Source organism: Rhipicephalus sanguineus, chromosome 2, assembly GCF_013339695.2.
Source record: "Rhipicephalus sanguineus isolate Rsan-2018 chromosome 2, BIME_Rsan_1.4, whole genome shotgun sequence".
Lineage (NCBI taxonomy): Eukaryota > Metazoa > Arthropoda > Arachnida > Ixodida > Ixodidae > Rhipicephalus > Rhipicephalus sanguineus.
This window is the reverse complement of record NC_051177.1, coordinates 87,349,839-87,367,305: the sequence shown is the minus strand read 5'-3', so window position 1 is coordinate 87,367,305 and position 17,467 is coordinate 87,349,839. Positions and strand designations below refer to the sequence as shown.

At 48.4% G+C, this 17,467-nt stretch overlaps 1 protein-coding gene across 5 annotated transcripts in view; it reads left to right on the top strand.

Moving 5' to 3' along the window:
• Positions 1-17,467, top strand: part of LOC119383307 (pumilio homolog 2) — a 129,921-nt gene that overhangs the window by 15,231 nt on the left and 97,223 nt on the right. For 4 of the 5 annotated variants that reach the window (XM_037651382.2, XM_037651383.2, XM_049412475.1 and 1 more), the window contains 4 exons: positions 6,446-6,578; positions 7,049-7,248; positions 8,373-8,497; positions 16,554-16,791. In XM_037651382.2, the coding sequence (XP_037507310.1) occupies positions 6,446-6,578; positions 7,049-7,248; positions 8,373-8,497; positions 16,554-16,791 (696 nt within the window). Of the gene's footprint in view, positions 1-6,366; positions 6,579-7,048; positions 7,249-8,372; positions 8,498-16,553; positions 16,792-17,467 lie in introns of all 5 variants that reach the window. The other variant, XM_037651384.2, reaches the window with a different exon arrangement.

Genomic DNA, 17,467 nt, shown 5'->3' with positions numbered 1-17,467 from the left:
CTTGTAATCACATATTTTTCTGTATGTCTCCACAGCTGGGAACCATTGTTAGAGCTGGAGACATTGTTGGGACCAGCAATGTCTCCTTTTTTGTTTACCAGTTGCAGCTGGTGCTGCGTCATGCAATCTTTTGTTCATTTGTGCTTGGTTTCATGTGAGATTAGACGAAACTCGGTGGAGTTAGCCCACTTACCTAGCCTGGATAACCTAAGTGGGATTTTCGTTCATTTGGCGGCGGCACAGATATTCTGCTGCATTTCTGCTGCCAAAAAAACCTTTCACATCGATGGTCAAAACATAATGTCAAGAAGCAAGGAAGGAACATGCTGCATAGTATTTGTATAGTCATCCTCTTCTTCCCTTTCTTTTTTCCTCGGCAACTAACTGACATCTTGATAGATGCATTCACACTGAAATATTTGGCATCTAGTGTAGTGTGGAAGCCACTTCGGCAGGCGGGAATGCCTCTGTCAATGCTCTCCTTCTGCACTGATCAGTTCCACCTTGCCAATGCCGCCAGAACCCCTCGCTGTAGCCAGTCACAATGCAAGGCAACAAGTGCACCGTTCCTCGTAACACCCTGCAAATGGCTGTTTTCTGCTACTAATTCCAAACCACGTTGCACTTTCCAGAATTCGTAGAACTACCATTTCTTCTTTCTCATTGCTCATTGGGAGTGCAGTGACGTATTAGAGTGGAAGGTTGCGTGGACTGGGTGTCGGCAGAGAGCAGTGCACTCTTCTTGGCCACCAGAGCTGGCTGCGACTGCACGGCATGATGGCTGACTGATGCCGAGCGATAGGGTATTTAGACAGTAGGAAATTCAGTGGTTCAACTCCTGCGCCAACTGCACCAAAGTGCGCCAAATTGTGTTTACTGCGCCATCCTGATAATATCGACAAAATTTGCGCCAAACTGCGCCAAAGTCTCGGGTTTGGAGGCGTCTATCACCGGCAATCGCACCGCCGGCGCGTCAGAACATGTGCAGCTCGATCTTGGGGCTGCCAGTGAAGTCGCAATCATGGACCAAGAATTATTCCGCTAAATAAATAGCGCTCGCGCGTGCGTTCCGAGTAAGCCACGATTCCATGCACATTGCCGACGCAGCTTCTGTTCTGCAAGTCGGCTCGGCAGCAAAACGCTCTCCGCAGAGGCTCGTGACGTCTAGGCCTATCGGTAGCGAGAAAGTGCAACGGCGATTCATCGGCGGACGTCGTCTGTTCCAGAAACGCTGCTGATAGCTCGTTTCAAGCGTCACAAGGCACATAAGGAAAGCAATGTTCAGTAATAACTACATGAGTGCCGCTAAAATATCTGTCACTTCTGTTTCCGGACATCGCGGAATGAAATCTGGGATCGCTCGCAGTAGATATATGGGACAATATCGAATTTTCCTTGCTTCGCGTTTATGGAAGAGCACGCAAACGGTGGAAACGCGTTGACACTTTTCCTCAGATATACATTATCCATGGATCTTCATCCAGAACAGCTTTTCCGTAATTCTTTCCGCCAGCACGTCCGAGTTTGTAATCACTCTGCGGTAAATACCCCCTAAAAGGCCCTGCCCTTTCGAGCTCGTCAGTGCTAGTGTTCAGATTCAGATTCTTTGCTTGCTTTTTTAAAAATGTCATCTCATTAGTAAAATCATATCTCCTGGTCGGAGCAGCCGCAAATGCGCAGCTGTCATAGTGGGCCCGTCGCTGACGGCCCACAGTGCAGCAGCTACGCCATGTTACACGTCCGCCCCTCGCTTTCGGGGGTCAATAGCTGACGGTTAAAAAAACTCAGTTTCGCTTAAAGGGGCCCTGCAACACCTTTCTTAGTTATATTGGAATAGTCTCATTATTGATGTATGACTCTTCACGAGTCATATGCTGCAAAAATTTTTCGAATCCGTCAAGTCTAAGTGGTGTTACCAAATTATAGAGATCACGTTCCGCAGCTTTCTCCCTCAACTCAACGCCGCGAGCGCGCGGAAAGCTAGGCAGCGAGTCGAGGGAGGGAGCGCAGAGGAGCGAGGCTCCGCCCAAGAGCGCCGACGGAATTTTTTTCTTCATTTTTTTTCTCTCTGATGTCTGGGCGCAACCACGTGGTCTGTGCTGCCACTTCCGGTCGGCTTGCGTCGTTCTCGTCGAGCGGAGCCGATCGCACTGTGTATCGCGCGTGCTTGAAAACTGCGCGTTGGTTTGGTAATGTTGGGTGTGCACCTCGAACGCCGTAGTGTTTTCATCGCTCTGCCAACCATGGAAGCAAACCTGCGCGCTCGTTTGGAATGAATGACAGCTGAGATGGGTTTCGACCCATACTCCGATCCACCGCCTCGTAAGACGGCACTGGCAGACGACCCCGAAGCGCCGCCATTACCGGACGCCAGCATTGTTATTGGAGACATGCTGCGCCCCTGCCTCGGTCGGTCGTGAAAACGTGCCGACGATGCAGTTCCCAGCTGACGAGGCAACACTCGAATGGCTGCCACTCTCAACGGCAACCGGCGATGGTCAAAAGCCCCGAAATATTCACGTTTTCGGCACTGCGCATGGCGAAGAAAACAGAACCACGCAACTACGAGCGGACGAGCTGTCGGTGAGACCGGAAGTGCTAATATTAATGTTTGTTCGGTGTTTTTAACGCGATATCAGAATATAAACAAACATATTATTTACTAATTGAACTCAAAATTAACAACGAAAGTAATAATGAGGGTCTTATCGTGATTATAACATCACCCAATGGTGGAACTGCCGACAATCGCGTCATATTGTGCGGACTAATACATCATTTGTCGAGAGAAGAGGGAGCGATTTTCAGCCGACTTTGAGAATTTATTGTAAATTCCAGGCCGTGCGCATCGCGATATTTGGCTCGCGTGTTCTCGGGAGCCTCGACTACCGATCGGCAGCACTTTTTGAGTATGATCGAAAAGTGTTGCAGGGCCCCTTTAAGGGCGAAGCAATGAATGCGATACCAAAAAACTGTATTGTGAAACGAAATAAGACTAGCAGCTAACTCTTTTGGATCCGATCTCGCGTAACTCAACAAAACACTGGTTTAAGGGAATATGGCCCCTCCAGGAACTGAAGCGTTTTTTTGCTCTGAGTTTTCTTAACGCGAAGTAAGCGTTGAGAGCACAGCAAGTTTATGAGCCGTCTCCTGATGCCTCGAGATAGCGCGCGCGCAAGCGACTGCGCCCTTCGAACGATGCGGTCCCCCCGCCCCCCTTCCGCTCCCCTGGCGTCCCTTCGTGCTCCTTACGAAAGACGGGCGGGGCGTTTCCTCTCTGTTTGATGAGCAATCGATGGCAGGCCCGCACGCGGGAAGATGTTATCTCATGCGCTGTCCGTGCAGCGGAGACAGACAGCTGGCTAGTTTAATCTCCGCTTCAGCCGCGTTCGTCGCCAGCGCTCGCGAGCTTTTACCCGCGGCTAGAATGCGCATGGTGATGTTATTAATTTGGACTTTATAGACCTCGTGAGCTGGTATGGTGGCGCTACTGCTCTCGCCCTCTATCGGGCTAGCGGCGCACTGTTAGGATTGTCGCCTACGGGCCCGACTGTATGTTTCAAGGCGGCGGCTACGGTTGCGGCGGCCGCTGTTCTCCAAGAACGGCCGCCGTAGTTCTTTTTTTTTTTTTTTTTCTGTCTGCGTGTGTAAATACGTTATCTTTATTTATGTTTTTCTTCCTGTCTGAAAAACCTCTTAAACTACAGCCGTTTAAAGCTGCCGAAAAACCAGCATGCAGCGACTCTTGTTAACGTAAGCATTCAAAAAAACTTCGTCCCATATTCGCCTCAAGCCATTCGAGGAAGACAGGCCCCTCTCAGTCATTCTTTTCGCTGAAAACCAAACTGCGAGCCCTACCAACAAAAAAAAAGTCACAGTTTCGCCGCAAGGGCGAAGCAATGAATGCGATAGCAAGAAACTAATGCTATGTGAAGTGAGGCTCTCCAATGGATACTCTCAGTTTGAACAGCGCTCCTGTTGCAAAGGCAGCCGAAGTAGCGAAGGAAACTAGCGTGCTTCAAGTGTCGAGCTGTGACACTTGATAGTTCGCGCTCATCGTCTGTTTGTTCGTTTACCGGCGTCCCTTCAGCTCGAGTGACTTTCGTACGCTCCGCAACATGAGCGCGGACATCACAGTGAAAGGTTGAACATCCCTCTTGCCCTCACCACGGGAAAACCGCGCGACCAGACAGCAGAAGGGCAAGGTTCTCCCTGCGCAAACATAAGAAGCGAGCGAGCTCGCCGACGACTTTTAAATGCGCCCGTCGTGCTCCTAGCGCAATCTCGCTGGTAATGAAGAAACGCTTATAAGCGCCGGCCGTCTCCGTGTTCGTCCAGCAGTAAAGGGTGTGTATATAACGCTCGCCGTTAGCTACGTGGAGGATCTGCGTTTTGTGGCGTAGCGGTTAGCGCCGCTCGCTGCGGAGCAAGAGGTCCCTGGTTCGATTCCGTGCTTCGGAAGCATATTTTTCTTTGCGGCTTTTTTATATATATACATACTTATACATATACGGTGCATGATGGCGACGGCAAAATTCAGCCGAGACTGTCCATATAATTGCTATCGCAATAAAAAAGAAAAGAAAAAGCCGACAAAAAAACAGCTGTTTGCGCCGGAAACAAGTTCTTTTCCGTCTCTTGGACACCACGCGGGGAACAGTAGACCACCCCCACCCCCCCCTCCCACACACACACACAAACACGCTCACAACGCACGCACACAGGCGAGCGAGCGCACACACTTCACAGACAGTGAGACTGCAAGCGAGCGCCCATCAGTTCGTCACTGCATGGTTGTCGTCTGCTAGGAAAGCGCATCGCCAGCCACGGCCGCCAGCCCGCGCGTGAATGTGAGGACGACGCGATGATCGTCTGTTGTTCTGCGGTTTCCATAGGATTGAAATTGCAATAACGTGTGTTTCAAAAGGAGTTCTTGGTCGCTTGGTACGAAGTTGCACGTGAGTGGTCAGTGTGTGGTCTGAAAGAAGAATTGATGTGCGTGATGGAATCTTCCGACATTATTGGGAAATGCAGAGCGCAATCGAAAACCGAGGACTACGCCGAACGAGTGGAGGTGAGCTTTTGATTTTTCAGTGCTCTACGTGTGCTGAGCCATATCGAACTGTTTTCGTTCTCAGCGAAGAGGACGCGGCAAATTTGTGTCTGATTCCGCACCGGCTACCCCTGCTCGCCGCTCTGGCTGGCAAGAAATCACGCGTGAGAGCAGAAGACGCAGACAGGCACATTGCCCCTCTAGGTGGCCGTTGTCAGCCTGCTATCTTCCTATTTCTTTGTGGCCTTGTAAGCTTGTGTATACATTTAAAATAAATTATAAAAGGCTAAAAAAAACGCACGAGAGTGAGGACACTTATGGACGGAATTCGAAGCGTTGCTTACGCAGCCCCGCACAGCTGCGGTAGAGTAGTCTTTCATTTTCGTCCGACTTCTGAGGTAACCCGCAGAATTTTAAAGCTAGTTGCTTCCGAACGGTGTTCCTACAGCTTTTGTGCCAGCCATGCATGCAGAAGTACGGAAAATTACCGGAGTTCTGCGACGTTTTTACGTCCTTTCGGCGAGGAGCCATGCATTTCTACCGTGACTGCAGGCACGGGAGCAACAAACGACAATCCTAAGTTTTCCACCGCGGCCGTCCGGTGGCGCTGCCTGTTCGGTTCAAAGCTGCAGCGCACTAGGCCTATACGGAAAATTACGGCAACGGCGACGGCAAAAATCCGCCGAGAGTGTCCATATAATTGCTATCGCAAGGGTCAATGTACGGGGCAGATTTTGCGCCCCCCCCCCCCCCCTCTTAGGTGATTAGGGGGGAAGCGGCCGCCCCCCCCCCCCCCCTGTGCGCACGCCTATGCTCCTGAGATGATTTTTTCCATGAGATTTGCAATAAATCGAAATATTTTTAGCCTTCATAAGAGCCCCATAATAATACTCAGGTGCTTGAATGTTAATGCAATGTGCTTCTGTTTTGCACCCCAGGATATAAGATTCGCTGCTCCAAAGTGCTCCAAGATGAAAATTTTGCTGCTCCAAAGTGCTCCAAAACAGAAATTTTGCTGCTCCAAAAATTGCTCCAAATCAGATGTCCTCGGTAGCATCACTGAAATTCCAGTCGCCATAGATGACAAATGCCCGAACGTGAATGAGCTATAAGACGGGCGTGGGTGGCTTGGGTTCTGTAGCAGTTGTGACCTAGCGCTCATGTACGGACTTCGAGCAAGTGTTGCATCGGCCCAGATGTGGGTAAGGGCATCTGTCACGTTGAGCCACCATTTCAGGTAGAACGCATTGCTAGCGCCTGATGCTGTGTTGACAGCAGACCTCTGGCCTTCCGCCTTGCTTTGTGTGACGCAGCTGCCGGCAGCTGCACTGTGAGGGAGTGGGAATGGAGGTGTCGTGGGGTGGTGACACTGTAGCCTCGTGTGGCGTGCAGATCCCCGCCTCGACCAAGAAGCTGTGGTCACTTGAGGAGACGGGCCCCAAGCCCGAGGACAGCAAGGGCCTCTTCCTGGGAGACCAGTGGAGAGACCCCACATGGAGCACAGGCGGCCATGCCAGCACCTCTGGTGAGCGTGCCTTCATGCAACTCCGTTAGAAATGTGTGCAGAATTAATGTGTGCTCTGCCGAGATTGCTCAACTCATGGCATGCCTCACCAGTGCCGCAAACGCACCATTTCCAAGTTAATTTTTTATCATTTATCATTCTTTTACATTATCATTACCATTATAATTTTTTTCCTTCAGTTTGCTTGAAAATGTGGTAGCACAGCATTGCTGCAGTATGGGAACAATTTGGGCGGCTTTCCATGTTGTGCTGTTCACTGTCCATAGCTCTGTTTCCATTATTTTTTTCCTTGCTTCTTATGAGTTATGAGTGTTTTGAGTGATCATATTACGGGAGATGTTGAGACTTGTTAGCTTGTGAGCCTGCTTTTTGTAACCCGATATGTCTGTATTGTGGCTACTGGCTCTCGTGTGTCACTGACTTGTGAAAGACACAACCATGCTGACTTTGTGGCATCCATATGCGTGCAGAGCATGCCGTGTCACAACCAATCATGGTTCAGCGACGAAGTGGTTCCTACCCCGGCAGCGAGGGTGCCTCCATGTTGTCGCCGCGCTCCTCTGAGACCTCGGGCCTGGGTGTCAAGATGGTTGAATACGTGCTGGGGAGCTCTCCCACCATCAAGGATCTGGACTCTCGCATGGTTGGCCGCATGCACGTTGGTCCTCCAGTGAGTATCACATGTTTGCTGCCTTGCTTTAGCTTTCATATGGCATCTTTGGATGGCCAATGGCATCTTTCATATGTCGAGCCTATCAGCTACCTACAAAGCCCAAGGTTGCACGCCTGTCACGCTGTCTAGAATAAAATGTGTATCTTAGAATAAATAGGAAATGGCCAGTTACCTCTAACAGGCATGGCATAGCCAAATAAAAGCCGTGAGAACTGCTTGGAGGCGTTGCACACATGCTAGCATTGTAATCGTGTTCTAAATAGGAGACATCTGCACAAACACATCTCTTGGCTGCAATGGTCATACTGGATGTGCCTCTTGGCTCCCTGGAATCAAATGATTGCAAAGGACCATTGAAGTGTAGCTGGAGCACCCCTTTTCAGCCATTCAAACAAAATTGGAATTTTGGGAGTGCTTTAGAGCTCTCGAAAACTATAATCTGAAGATGGCAATAGGGAAGTGTGCATCAAAAGCTCAAAAAGCTGACCAGGTAAACTTACGTTGGTGCACACAGTTTATTAGTTGACTTTTCTTTCTTTTCCTTATTCCGTTCTAATTTAAATACTTGTCAGGGGCAGTTGTTCAGCAAATTTTCCAACCAGCTTGATTATTATGACTTTATAGGGGCACTGCTACCTACTCCTTAGAGATGATGCATCGCAACAACAGTATTTCAGGAGGCTCGTTAATAAATTTCTACCTGTAGACTTCACCAGCTGTTAGGTGCAAGATCGCATATGGGCTAAACTGTTGTTATGGAAGCAGAGTTGTGCGAGCGCAAGGAATGTGTGCTGACCTATTGCTGGTTGGGTTGGTGGGAATTTCACAAGGCTTTGTGAAGTGGAATAACCATCTTGAAGTTAGTTCTTTCGATGTAGTCTACACATTATTCTTGGTGACTTTGCTGGGTTGCCTTCTGGAAATTTGAAATTGACTAGTTTCAAGGACTCGTGGTCGAATGTGTGATTATTGCCTCAAGACATGCCATCTTCTTTTGTGCTTAACAGCGTCTTTTGTTTAGAAAATTACTCACGAGGCTTTTATGTTAAACACTTGATGCATATGAAGCTTTAATCATAGAAGTTTGTCCTGATAATTATCTGCATTGGTTGCACTCTCAGACCAACGACCCAGAGAAAGTGAAGAAGGGAAAAGAGGGCAAGCTGAAAGATGCAGACGGACGAACTGCGGTGATGCAAGCCAACGGCATCATGCACAACGGAATTGACGACGACAAGGTCTACAAGTGAGTGAAGAATCTGATGTCTCCCAGGTTAGGGTCTGATATGTCCGAGGGTGATGGCCATCACCTGGTGGCCGCGACGTTAACTGCAAACTGCGAGGTTACACACGCCACCCATGCCCTTGCTTTGGTTGGCTATGCGATTCCCTCTTTCCAAATGCAGCCACCACAATGAGTTTTGTACCAAACCGCAACTTTGGTCCATTTGCAGCCGTTACCAGTGAGCCAGTAAGCGCTCGTGAAGCCTAGCTCGTGGATTGGCATTGTGTCGCGGGAAGCTTGCCCTAAACATGCGGATTGGTTATCGAAGAGATCCAACTCGTGCACTGAAGCAAGAGCAGCACACGTGAAACATCAGTATAGGTCCGTGGCTGATCTGCCAGCCGCGGAAACTGTCCTGAAAAAGTCTACCATGCTCATAAGTCTGCTTACTGGTAGTGATGGCGGATGTGTGCACCATAAAGCTTTTAAATTTGCGGGATGCCTGCGGTCTACAATGACACAGCCATTTACTCTCCTGCCAGCAAACAGAAAAGCCAAACAGCGGCAATGCACACTAAAATGCAGATGCTGGTGCAAAGGCTGCTCTGTTGCCTTGGCAACTGCCCCACTTTCTCACTCTGCTAGCCCACAACGAACTGCTGCTGTTATTGCAAGTGTTTGATTACAGTCTAAGGTATTCGATCACCTTTAATAAGTCTTGCCTGTACAGTTATTTGCTCCTTCTATGCTGCCACCGTTCCTGAACTCTGCTAAAAAGATTGAGTCGTTTGAGCAATCTGTGCCTCTTATGCACACGTTGCATAGGGTACTCGCACATGGGTCATTCCATGCCAACTGTCCCAACCTTGGCGCTCGACCACCTGCGATTTGCTTGAAAAAAATTGAGGGCTACCTATCTGAAGAGAGAAGTCTTCCACCAAGATATTTTTTGCGAAAAAAATTTTTCAGTAGCAGTAATGCTCATGTGACGTTTTTTGAGAAGCTCGAAACTATGACACGGAAAATAATTTATTAAAAATTCCGTTCTTTCGGAATTAGGCCGGGACAAACTTTTTTTCTGCAGAACGATGATAGACTTTACATTTAAAAAGCGTTTTGTCAATTTTGGTGCTACCGTGATTTTTTCATATGGGCTTAATTATGAGAAATACGGTCTATATTGGGACTTTTTTTCTGGAAACATTACATTTAGTGAAAAGGAAAATTTTGTGTTAGGAGATGGTCATGAAGTTGTACAATGCGCGAAAAATAGTTTTAGCCGCATATAGAGCGAAATAGTGCGTACAGCCAGCGGCAAACCTTCAAAAAAGTTAGTTTTGGCCAATGCTCAGTCGTAAATTGAACATTCAGGTGGTCCTAGTAAAACTGCTCCAAATAGCGCATTTATTAGCAACTTGCCCTCCCCACAAAACGAGAAAGTTTTATCAAATTACTTTTTGTTTTAAGCAAGAAAAAAATTTTTTAAGTTGACTCCCACTTGTGTCTGCCCTTGTACACATTTTGTCCTCGCAGGAAAGCGTCCGAACAGTAACTACGACTTGCGTGGGTGTGAGCCTTCCTGCGATGATGGGCATACATCTAGGCAACAGAGTCTACGTGTTTATTGAAGTGATTTATTAGCCAGTATTAGAAACGCGGAGACTACTAGAGTGTATTTCATTGGATGTCAATGTCCGCTGACATCGTGCATAGCGTTCTCGCGCACCTCAGTCAAGCGACACTGTTGTGTTCAATAGGCCGTTACCTGCGATAGGATTTAGTAATACGAAAATACGCCGTCGTTATGAAAAGCATCACAACCGGTCAGCTAATTAAACCATAGCGCAAAAGTGACAAAGCCAATAGTGCATCACTCTATGTGCAGGGATGCAACAGCTGCACCAATTGCGCCATTTTGATACAATTTCGTTTTTCTGAAATTGCGCCACGCTGCGCCAAAGCGCCCCCGGTAACCGCAAAAATTTTCGGTTGCGCTAGTTTTAGCCTCATTTTAACGCAAAACGAAGCCCGTATTGGCGACCCAATGTTGGGAGAAGCACCAGAGGCACCTTCATCCAATCCAATTCGACCCAGTCGCGCTTGACTCAAACAAGACGTTAATGTGTTCCGGTGGGCCCAAATGAAGTTTTTACTGCTGGTTCAAACGCTGCTTTACAAGGTCATTCAGCATGAGCAAAGGTGAGCGCCCATTTAATGTGGAAGCACCGCATAAAGAAAGTTAACTGACAAACGAGCCGTTTGACACGTGCTGCAAATCTTAGTGGGGATGTCGTTATTGTTTGGTGGAGTCCGGTTCAACGCTGCTGGTTTCCGGAGAATTCACTGGCATTATTCAGCATGTTAGGCACTGAAAACATGATTGTGGTGGTGACATAGAAATGTTCGCATATATTTTTTTGTTACTGTTCCAAAAGCAAGCTTTGTTTGTGAAGCTGCTCCGAATTTGGAATTTTGAGCTCCAAAACGGAGTTTTTTTTCCCCGTAACCTGCTCCAAATTTGGATTTTCCTGCTCCAAAAGAGATTTTCCTGCTCCAAAAATTGCTCCAAATTCTATTTTGGCTGTTGCATCTATGTATGTGCATCTGGGTGACAGTATTTCCACGCATTGGGATTTATACACAGAGCAGAACTGATAGCCGGTCTAGTTGTTCTGTACTCTTGTTTGATTCATTTTTCAGTGTTATTTCGCAGGCTGCTGTCACCAGTAATGAAATCGGTAGCCTTAGTAAAGCTATAATAGATGGACTTTGCAGCTGTGACTTCCTGAAATACAAACACTTAGCCGCTCCCACGTTTTATTTAAAACACTTATTGCAGCCTCCTTAAAAACGCCACCCTTGCTTCATCCTCAACAGTTCTGCAAGAAGACCACCAGCGGAAATCCACAAATTTAACTATACTCATCTTTCCACTCAAAATCTTGTCCGTCTTGGGAGCAAAGCAGCCACCACTTTACTGCTGATAGTTTACGATAACAGGCCGGTCTTCCCATTTAAGCACAGAATCGCGAAAACTAGCAGACATGAGGTACGTGTGAAACGCTTCGTTTTCTAGTGCCCAACCAGTTGAGGATTCTCTGCGGGCAATAATTTGGCAATAAGATTTCCTTCTTCCGATCGAGTGTTTTGCCGACTGTGTTAAAAGGAACGAAGAACACTCTATTCGCAGCACAAAGCGCAGTGCTACGCAGCTGCAAGCGTAGGAGCCGCCGACGTGCGGTGGACCTTAGCGAGTCGCAGCGCCGCCATGCGGTGACTGTGGGAAGGCATCAGCACGGTGGCCACGCCAAAGCGCGTGTTCAGCACACTAGCCAGTATATTCTAGGCACTATAATTACATGTAGCCAAGAAACATAGCCTTTGAGATCGGCCATTGTAATTTCTGCGTGGATTTTTACACTGGCACGACGTCCAGCCATAGCTATTGCAAACTTTCAGTGCTGGCAACCTAGCAAAAATATTGTAAACATTGCTGACATCTTGTCATGGCGTTCGACGTCGCGCTCGATCAGCCAGCCGGAGTCCGAACAAAATCGAACGGCGCTCTGCGGGGTGTCCGAATTTCTGGTCATAAGTTTACATTAACTCAATGGGACGAGTGGCGGTGCCGTGAAGGTGTCCAAATAAACAAGCATGTCCTGATTTTCAGCGTCTGACTCTCAATTTTTTTGTGACTGAGCCTTGCAGTCCGGCAGTGTTTTGCATTCACCTGCCTGCAACGAGCCGCCGCTGTTGCTTTTTTTGTCTCTTCCTCTTTTGTTTCTTTCTTCCTCTCACTTCATTTGTTTGCTCTGTGTCTCCTCTGCCTTAGTACCATCCTTGTCACACTCTGCTCAACCAATGCACCTCCACAGAGAGGCACACTCACTACCTTGCTTGTCTGTGGGATTTTCTGGCATCCGCATTATAACCGGTCTGCTTCATATGGAGGAGGGGGGCCGCACTGTAATTGGTACGTGTATACGTAGAGTTCTTTGGGAGGGTGAATGGCAGTCTGAAAAGGCCAGGTTATAGCTGGCCCCCACTCTGAGCGGTTACATTGTAAGTGGTCTGAGCTGTATATTGTAAGACAACAAGGGTGCTATAACTCGTTGAAGGGATACTGAACAAAATTTTTACGGCTAAGATTTTCAGCCATATTTAAAGATTGGGGGCTGAAATCTATAGGCACAGCCTTCATTTCATGCAGAAACTAGAGGAAAATAACGAATTTAATGTGTTTTTCACATACTGTCACGTCTAGCGGCTGTGCTGTAAATCAGAAAAGGTGACGTTTGGCGACGTTTCATACATCGGAAACGGCCATAAACGGCCATGCCAACGATGCAAGCCGTCGCCTGCGTCTCTCAACCCGCTCAGTTGCCACTATGGTTCCCAGAAACACTTTGAACATAACTGGCAGAGAACAGTGCTCCTGTCTGGGGTTAAGCATCAGCGTTTCTGTGGAAGGGGGAGAGTGGGATGAAAGGAGAGGTGAAGAAAGGGAAGAGGACAGGAACACGTGCACCTCAGTAAATGTGACGTCACGGCTCGCACTCTCGTGCAGCCACCGCATGCTGACAATCTACCAAAAATACAGCCAACTGTTCAAAAATACGTGAAATAAGCTCTTTATCAGAAAAGTCTCATCTTCCGAGTAGAATTTTGATGTTTTCGTCAGTTTTTTCTTTTTCCATTTTTATCGTGTATAAAAGAGTACAGTCAAATCCCGCTACAACGAAATTGATGGGACATGCGAAAAAGTTCGATTTCGCAGAATTTCGTTGCAGCGAAATTTCATAATTTCATCTATAGACCACAAAAGTTAGGAAGATCTGATGATCATACTCGTCCTTTGGTCCCGGCAAGCGCATGCATTGTCCTTTGCATTTAACTCTCGCTAACTCGGACGTACTTGGCCGCACACGGGGTGACTGTATTTTCTCGCGTATAACATGCACAAAATATACAGCAAATTTTGTGCTACACTCGGGGTGCGGGTTAAACGCAAATTTCGGTGCGCAATTTGGCTTCACGGTAATGCAAGGAAGGCGGCTTTGCGTCAATACGCGAGTTATACACATGGGTTATACACGAGCAAATACTATATGCAGGCTACCCTCGACGCGTGCCGAGCGTGTAGCGCCGCGAAGAAGCTTGCCAAAGTTCGCTAGAGGCTAACTAAAAAGAAGTGTCAAAGCTCCACACTACCACAGTCATAAGCGAGAGAAAGGAAAGCCGAAACGCTTCGTGCCGTTTTACGACTTTATTGCCTTTAATCTTTCTTCCGGTGTGTTTGCTGCGTACTTCAGCGTATTCGCTATCGATGATCGCAACAATAGTGACAGTGGTTTTCTGCGCAGCGGTTTCGGCAAACGGTAGTTCCGTTTTCAATCTGTGCGCGCTGGCACTTGCCTTCAGAAGTGCGTCCTTGCTATCTGTGATCGCGTCTACTGCGGTTTTGACCGCAGCACTGCTTTGAGTCTGCGCACGTGCGTTGGATGCGCGCATACTTTAGTGGTCGCCTATGATCGCGGCGGTTGCGGCAGAATGTAGTTACGCTTGGACTACCGTATTTACTCGAAAATAGGTCGGGCACGAATATAGGTCGACCCATGTTTTTTTTTTAGAAACAAAAAAATTGAAACGTAGCACACCTTTATTTACAAGTTAATCTTCGTCAGATGTGCAAAGAATGTCGTCGTCGTCGGATTCTTCGCAGGCATGCGCGGCTTCCCAAAGGACATCGCCCTCGCTGCTATCGAGCTGCGTTAGAAATGCAGCACTTTTTAAATCCAGTGACAATAATTTCTGCTGACAAGTCCTTCCATGCGTCAGTCACCCATGTCGCAACTTCTCTGAGGGAAGCCTTTCTGCGGCGTCCCGTCGGTGTCATTGCGGCATCCTCCTTCATGAGCCACTCTTTGTAACTCTTAGCCACCCGGTCCTTAAAGGGCTTGTTCACGGCTACGTCAAGTGGCTGTAGCTGGGACGTCATACCGCCAGGTATGACGACCAGGTCTGTGTTGGCCTTGTGTAGGGCCTCCTTGACACCCGGGCAGATGTGGCCTCTGAATGAATCGAGGGCCAGCATATTTGGCAGGTGTAAGTCTGCTCCCGGCCACTTCATCCAAACCACTTTGAGCCACTCTTTCGCCATCGCCTCGTTCACAAACCCCTTTTCATTTGCGCGGACGATCACGTTCTTAGGGAATTGCTCATTTTTGGGGAGGGTTTTGCGGCGAAATACAATGTACGGCGGTAGTTTCGTCCCATCTGCCATGCAGCACAGCATCACGGTAAACCGTATGTGCTCATGACCTGTTGTCAACAGGCGCACGTCCTTTGCCCCTTTCGTTGTGACTGTCATGCGACTGGGCATGTCAAAGTAGACTGGGGTTTGGTCAACGTTCCCTATCTGGCCCAGAATGTAATTTTTCTGACGGCGGAGTTTTAACATGTAACGCTGGAACTCTACCAGCCGTTCCTCATACTCTGCCGGCAAACGCTGACAGATAGTTGTCCTGCGACGAAGAGACAGGCCGTTCCGCCGCATGAACTTTTGCACCCAGCCCCGACTTGCCTTGAATGTTGACCGAGCAATCCCGTCCCGTTGTGCCAACTGCCGGGCTTTCGTTTGAATATCCTCGCAGGAAACTGGGAGGCCTTTGGCACGTTCCTCTTCCACATGGAGCCTCAAGTTCTTTTTCCAGAGCGTCATGCCTGCCGGTTGCTGGGCCGCGAAAAGCACGACGCCGTCCGTTGCTTGTGAACAGTCGGTCCCGCTGCTTTCGCCAACCCCTAATCAGCTTTTCATTTACACAGAACTCGCGCTGCGCTGCACAATTGCTCGAGTTCTCGGCAAAAGTATCACTTGGCGCTTGAAGTCAGCTGTATAACTCTGCCGACGTGACATCGTCGCAACCACACACAAGCAAATGCGAACCGTCACTGCCGTCACCCCGTCACGCCGATCGTACAACGAACAAAGACCGAGGCGGTGAGGCCTCAGGCCAGTGCCAGTGCGGCTGCGCGCTGGAAGGCGGCACCGCAGCATGGCTAGAAGGCTAGGGACTTCACGGCCTACCTAGGGAAATCGTGGGTTTCAGCGCAAACAGGGCGGAGTGGCTGCATTTCGTGGGGGCTTTGAAAAGGCGGTACGCGGCTATACCCCACCAATAACCTTTTTCTTAATTACTTAGTCGGAAAAGGGGGGGGGGTGGTCTTTATTCGAGATTTTATGGTATATAACATGCGTATGTAGCAGGAACTGCTTGAAGAACAGCGGGCGCGGCAGTTGAATGCCATAAGTCCGGCGTTTTTGGTTCGTGAATATCGGTCAAGATTCTTTGGTCGCGAATATAGGTCGATAGCTGGTTATGAGCAACATTTTCTGGAAAAAAAGGTCGACCTTTATTCGAATAAATACGGTAGGTGTGCACTGGTCGCGCACGTGCCTTCAAAATGCCGTGGATGTCATTCACGATCGCGGGGCTTGTGGCGACGAGTAGTAGTTTTGTTTTGAGTGCTACGCCAAAAACATGAATGGTTCTTCCGTGGCCTGGAAGCGCATCATGGCGGATGTACGATCTGTCGCCGAGCATCTCGATGGTGAAAAATTTACCGGGATGTACGTGCAGAAAGCATGTCTCCGATAAAGACACGGGTCTTGCGATGCGGCCTCACGGCTCTGGAAACGAGAAATGGTCGAGTTTCTAGCGGAATTTCGCGGCAATCCTAGGCGAGCTCCTTTTCCTTCTGTGGTGGCACTTGCAAAAACTTCGTTCAAGCGGAAATACCCAGAAAAAGTATTCGTTGTGACGAGACATTTTTTGCATTCTTTTCTATGGGCAGCTGACGGGGAATCCAAAATTATTCTTGTGGTGGAAATTTCGCTGTAGCGGTATTTGTTATAGTGGGATTAGACTGTAATTGGATTTTGTGTCAGTGTACTCAGTTGGTGTTAATTGTTTCTTCTTTATGGTCTGAAATGAATTTGTTACACGATTCAGTATTCGTAAGGATCGACATTTAATAACGCTGCAATGAATTGAATGTGCACTTTGTGTTCTTGCAGCCCTGTAGGGTACAGGGGTGGGGGTGGCAGCCGGCAAGCGTCCCCCAGTGAGGACAAGGGTGACAAGCTGTCCAAGGCTCCTTTAGAGGCCCTGGTCATGGGGCCCGGGGGTTCAGGGCCGCCACTGGAGGCACACTTTGATCACCACACGATGGACTTGGGCTCCTTCGATTACCCACCGCACGGACTGTTGCCCACCTCCATGGAGTCTCCAGGAATGCTAGACTATGCCTCACAGGTGTGTACCGACATTCAAGGGATGCCTGGAAAACTTGCAAACTTTGCTCGCGCTGTGAAATATGCCTTTTTCATGATGTGCCCTTCCCTTAGCGGGAAAGTCGTGAAACACCTCTTGATCTCGGAGGCTTTTACCGGTTGTCCCGGTTGACCAAGGTGCCAGAAGGCAGCATAGGAAAATGAAAAAGGCTGATTTGGTAGGTTCCTGGGTGGGTACCTGATGGCTAGACAGATCCCTTTTTTAAAATTTCCTTGCAAAAAAATTTTAGCAGAGGAGTGAATTTAGTGTTGTTGATTAGGCTTGTGTATCAATAAAATTTTACCGTATTTACTCAAATCTAGGCCGGCCGCGATTCTAAGCCGACCCCCAAAATTCACAAGGCCAGAAAAAATAGACTTAATTATTGTAGTCAAACCTCGATATATCGAACACGGACATATCGAATTATTGCCTATATCGAACGGTTCCTATATCACGTGGGAAATCGCATGCATTTTTTAATTTTTTATTTCGAACGAAGTTTGACGTATAATGGATATATCGAACTCGGCCACCCCAAACCGCCCGCGCTCCGTTGACAGGCGGCGAGCTTTCCCGCCGCGCTCCGTTGACAGGCGGCGAGCTTTCCCGCAACTCTCGAAAATAGCGGTAGCGCGGTGGGCGTTTACGACTGCTG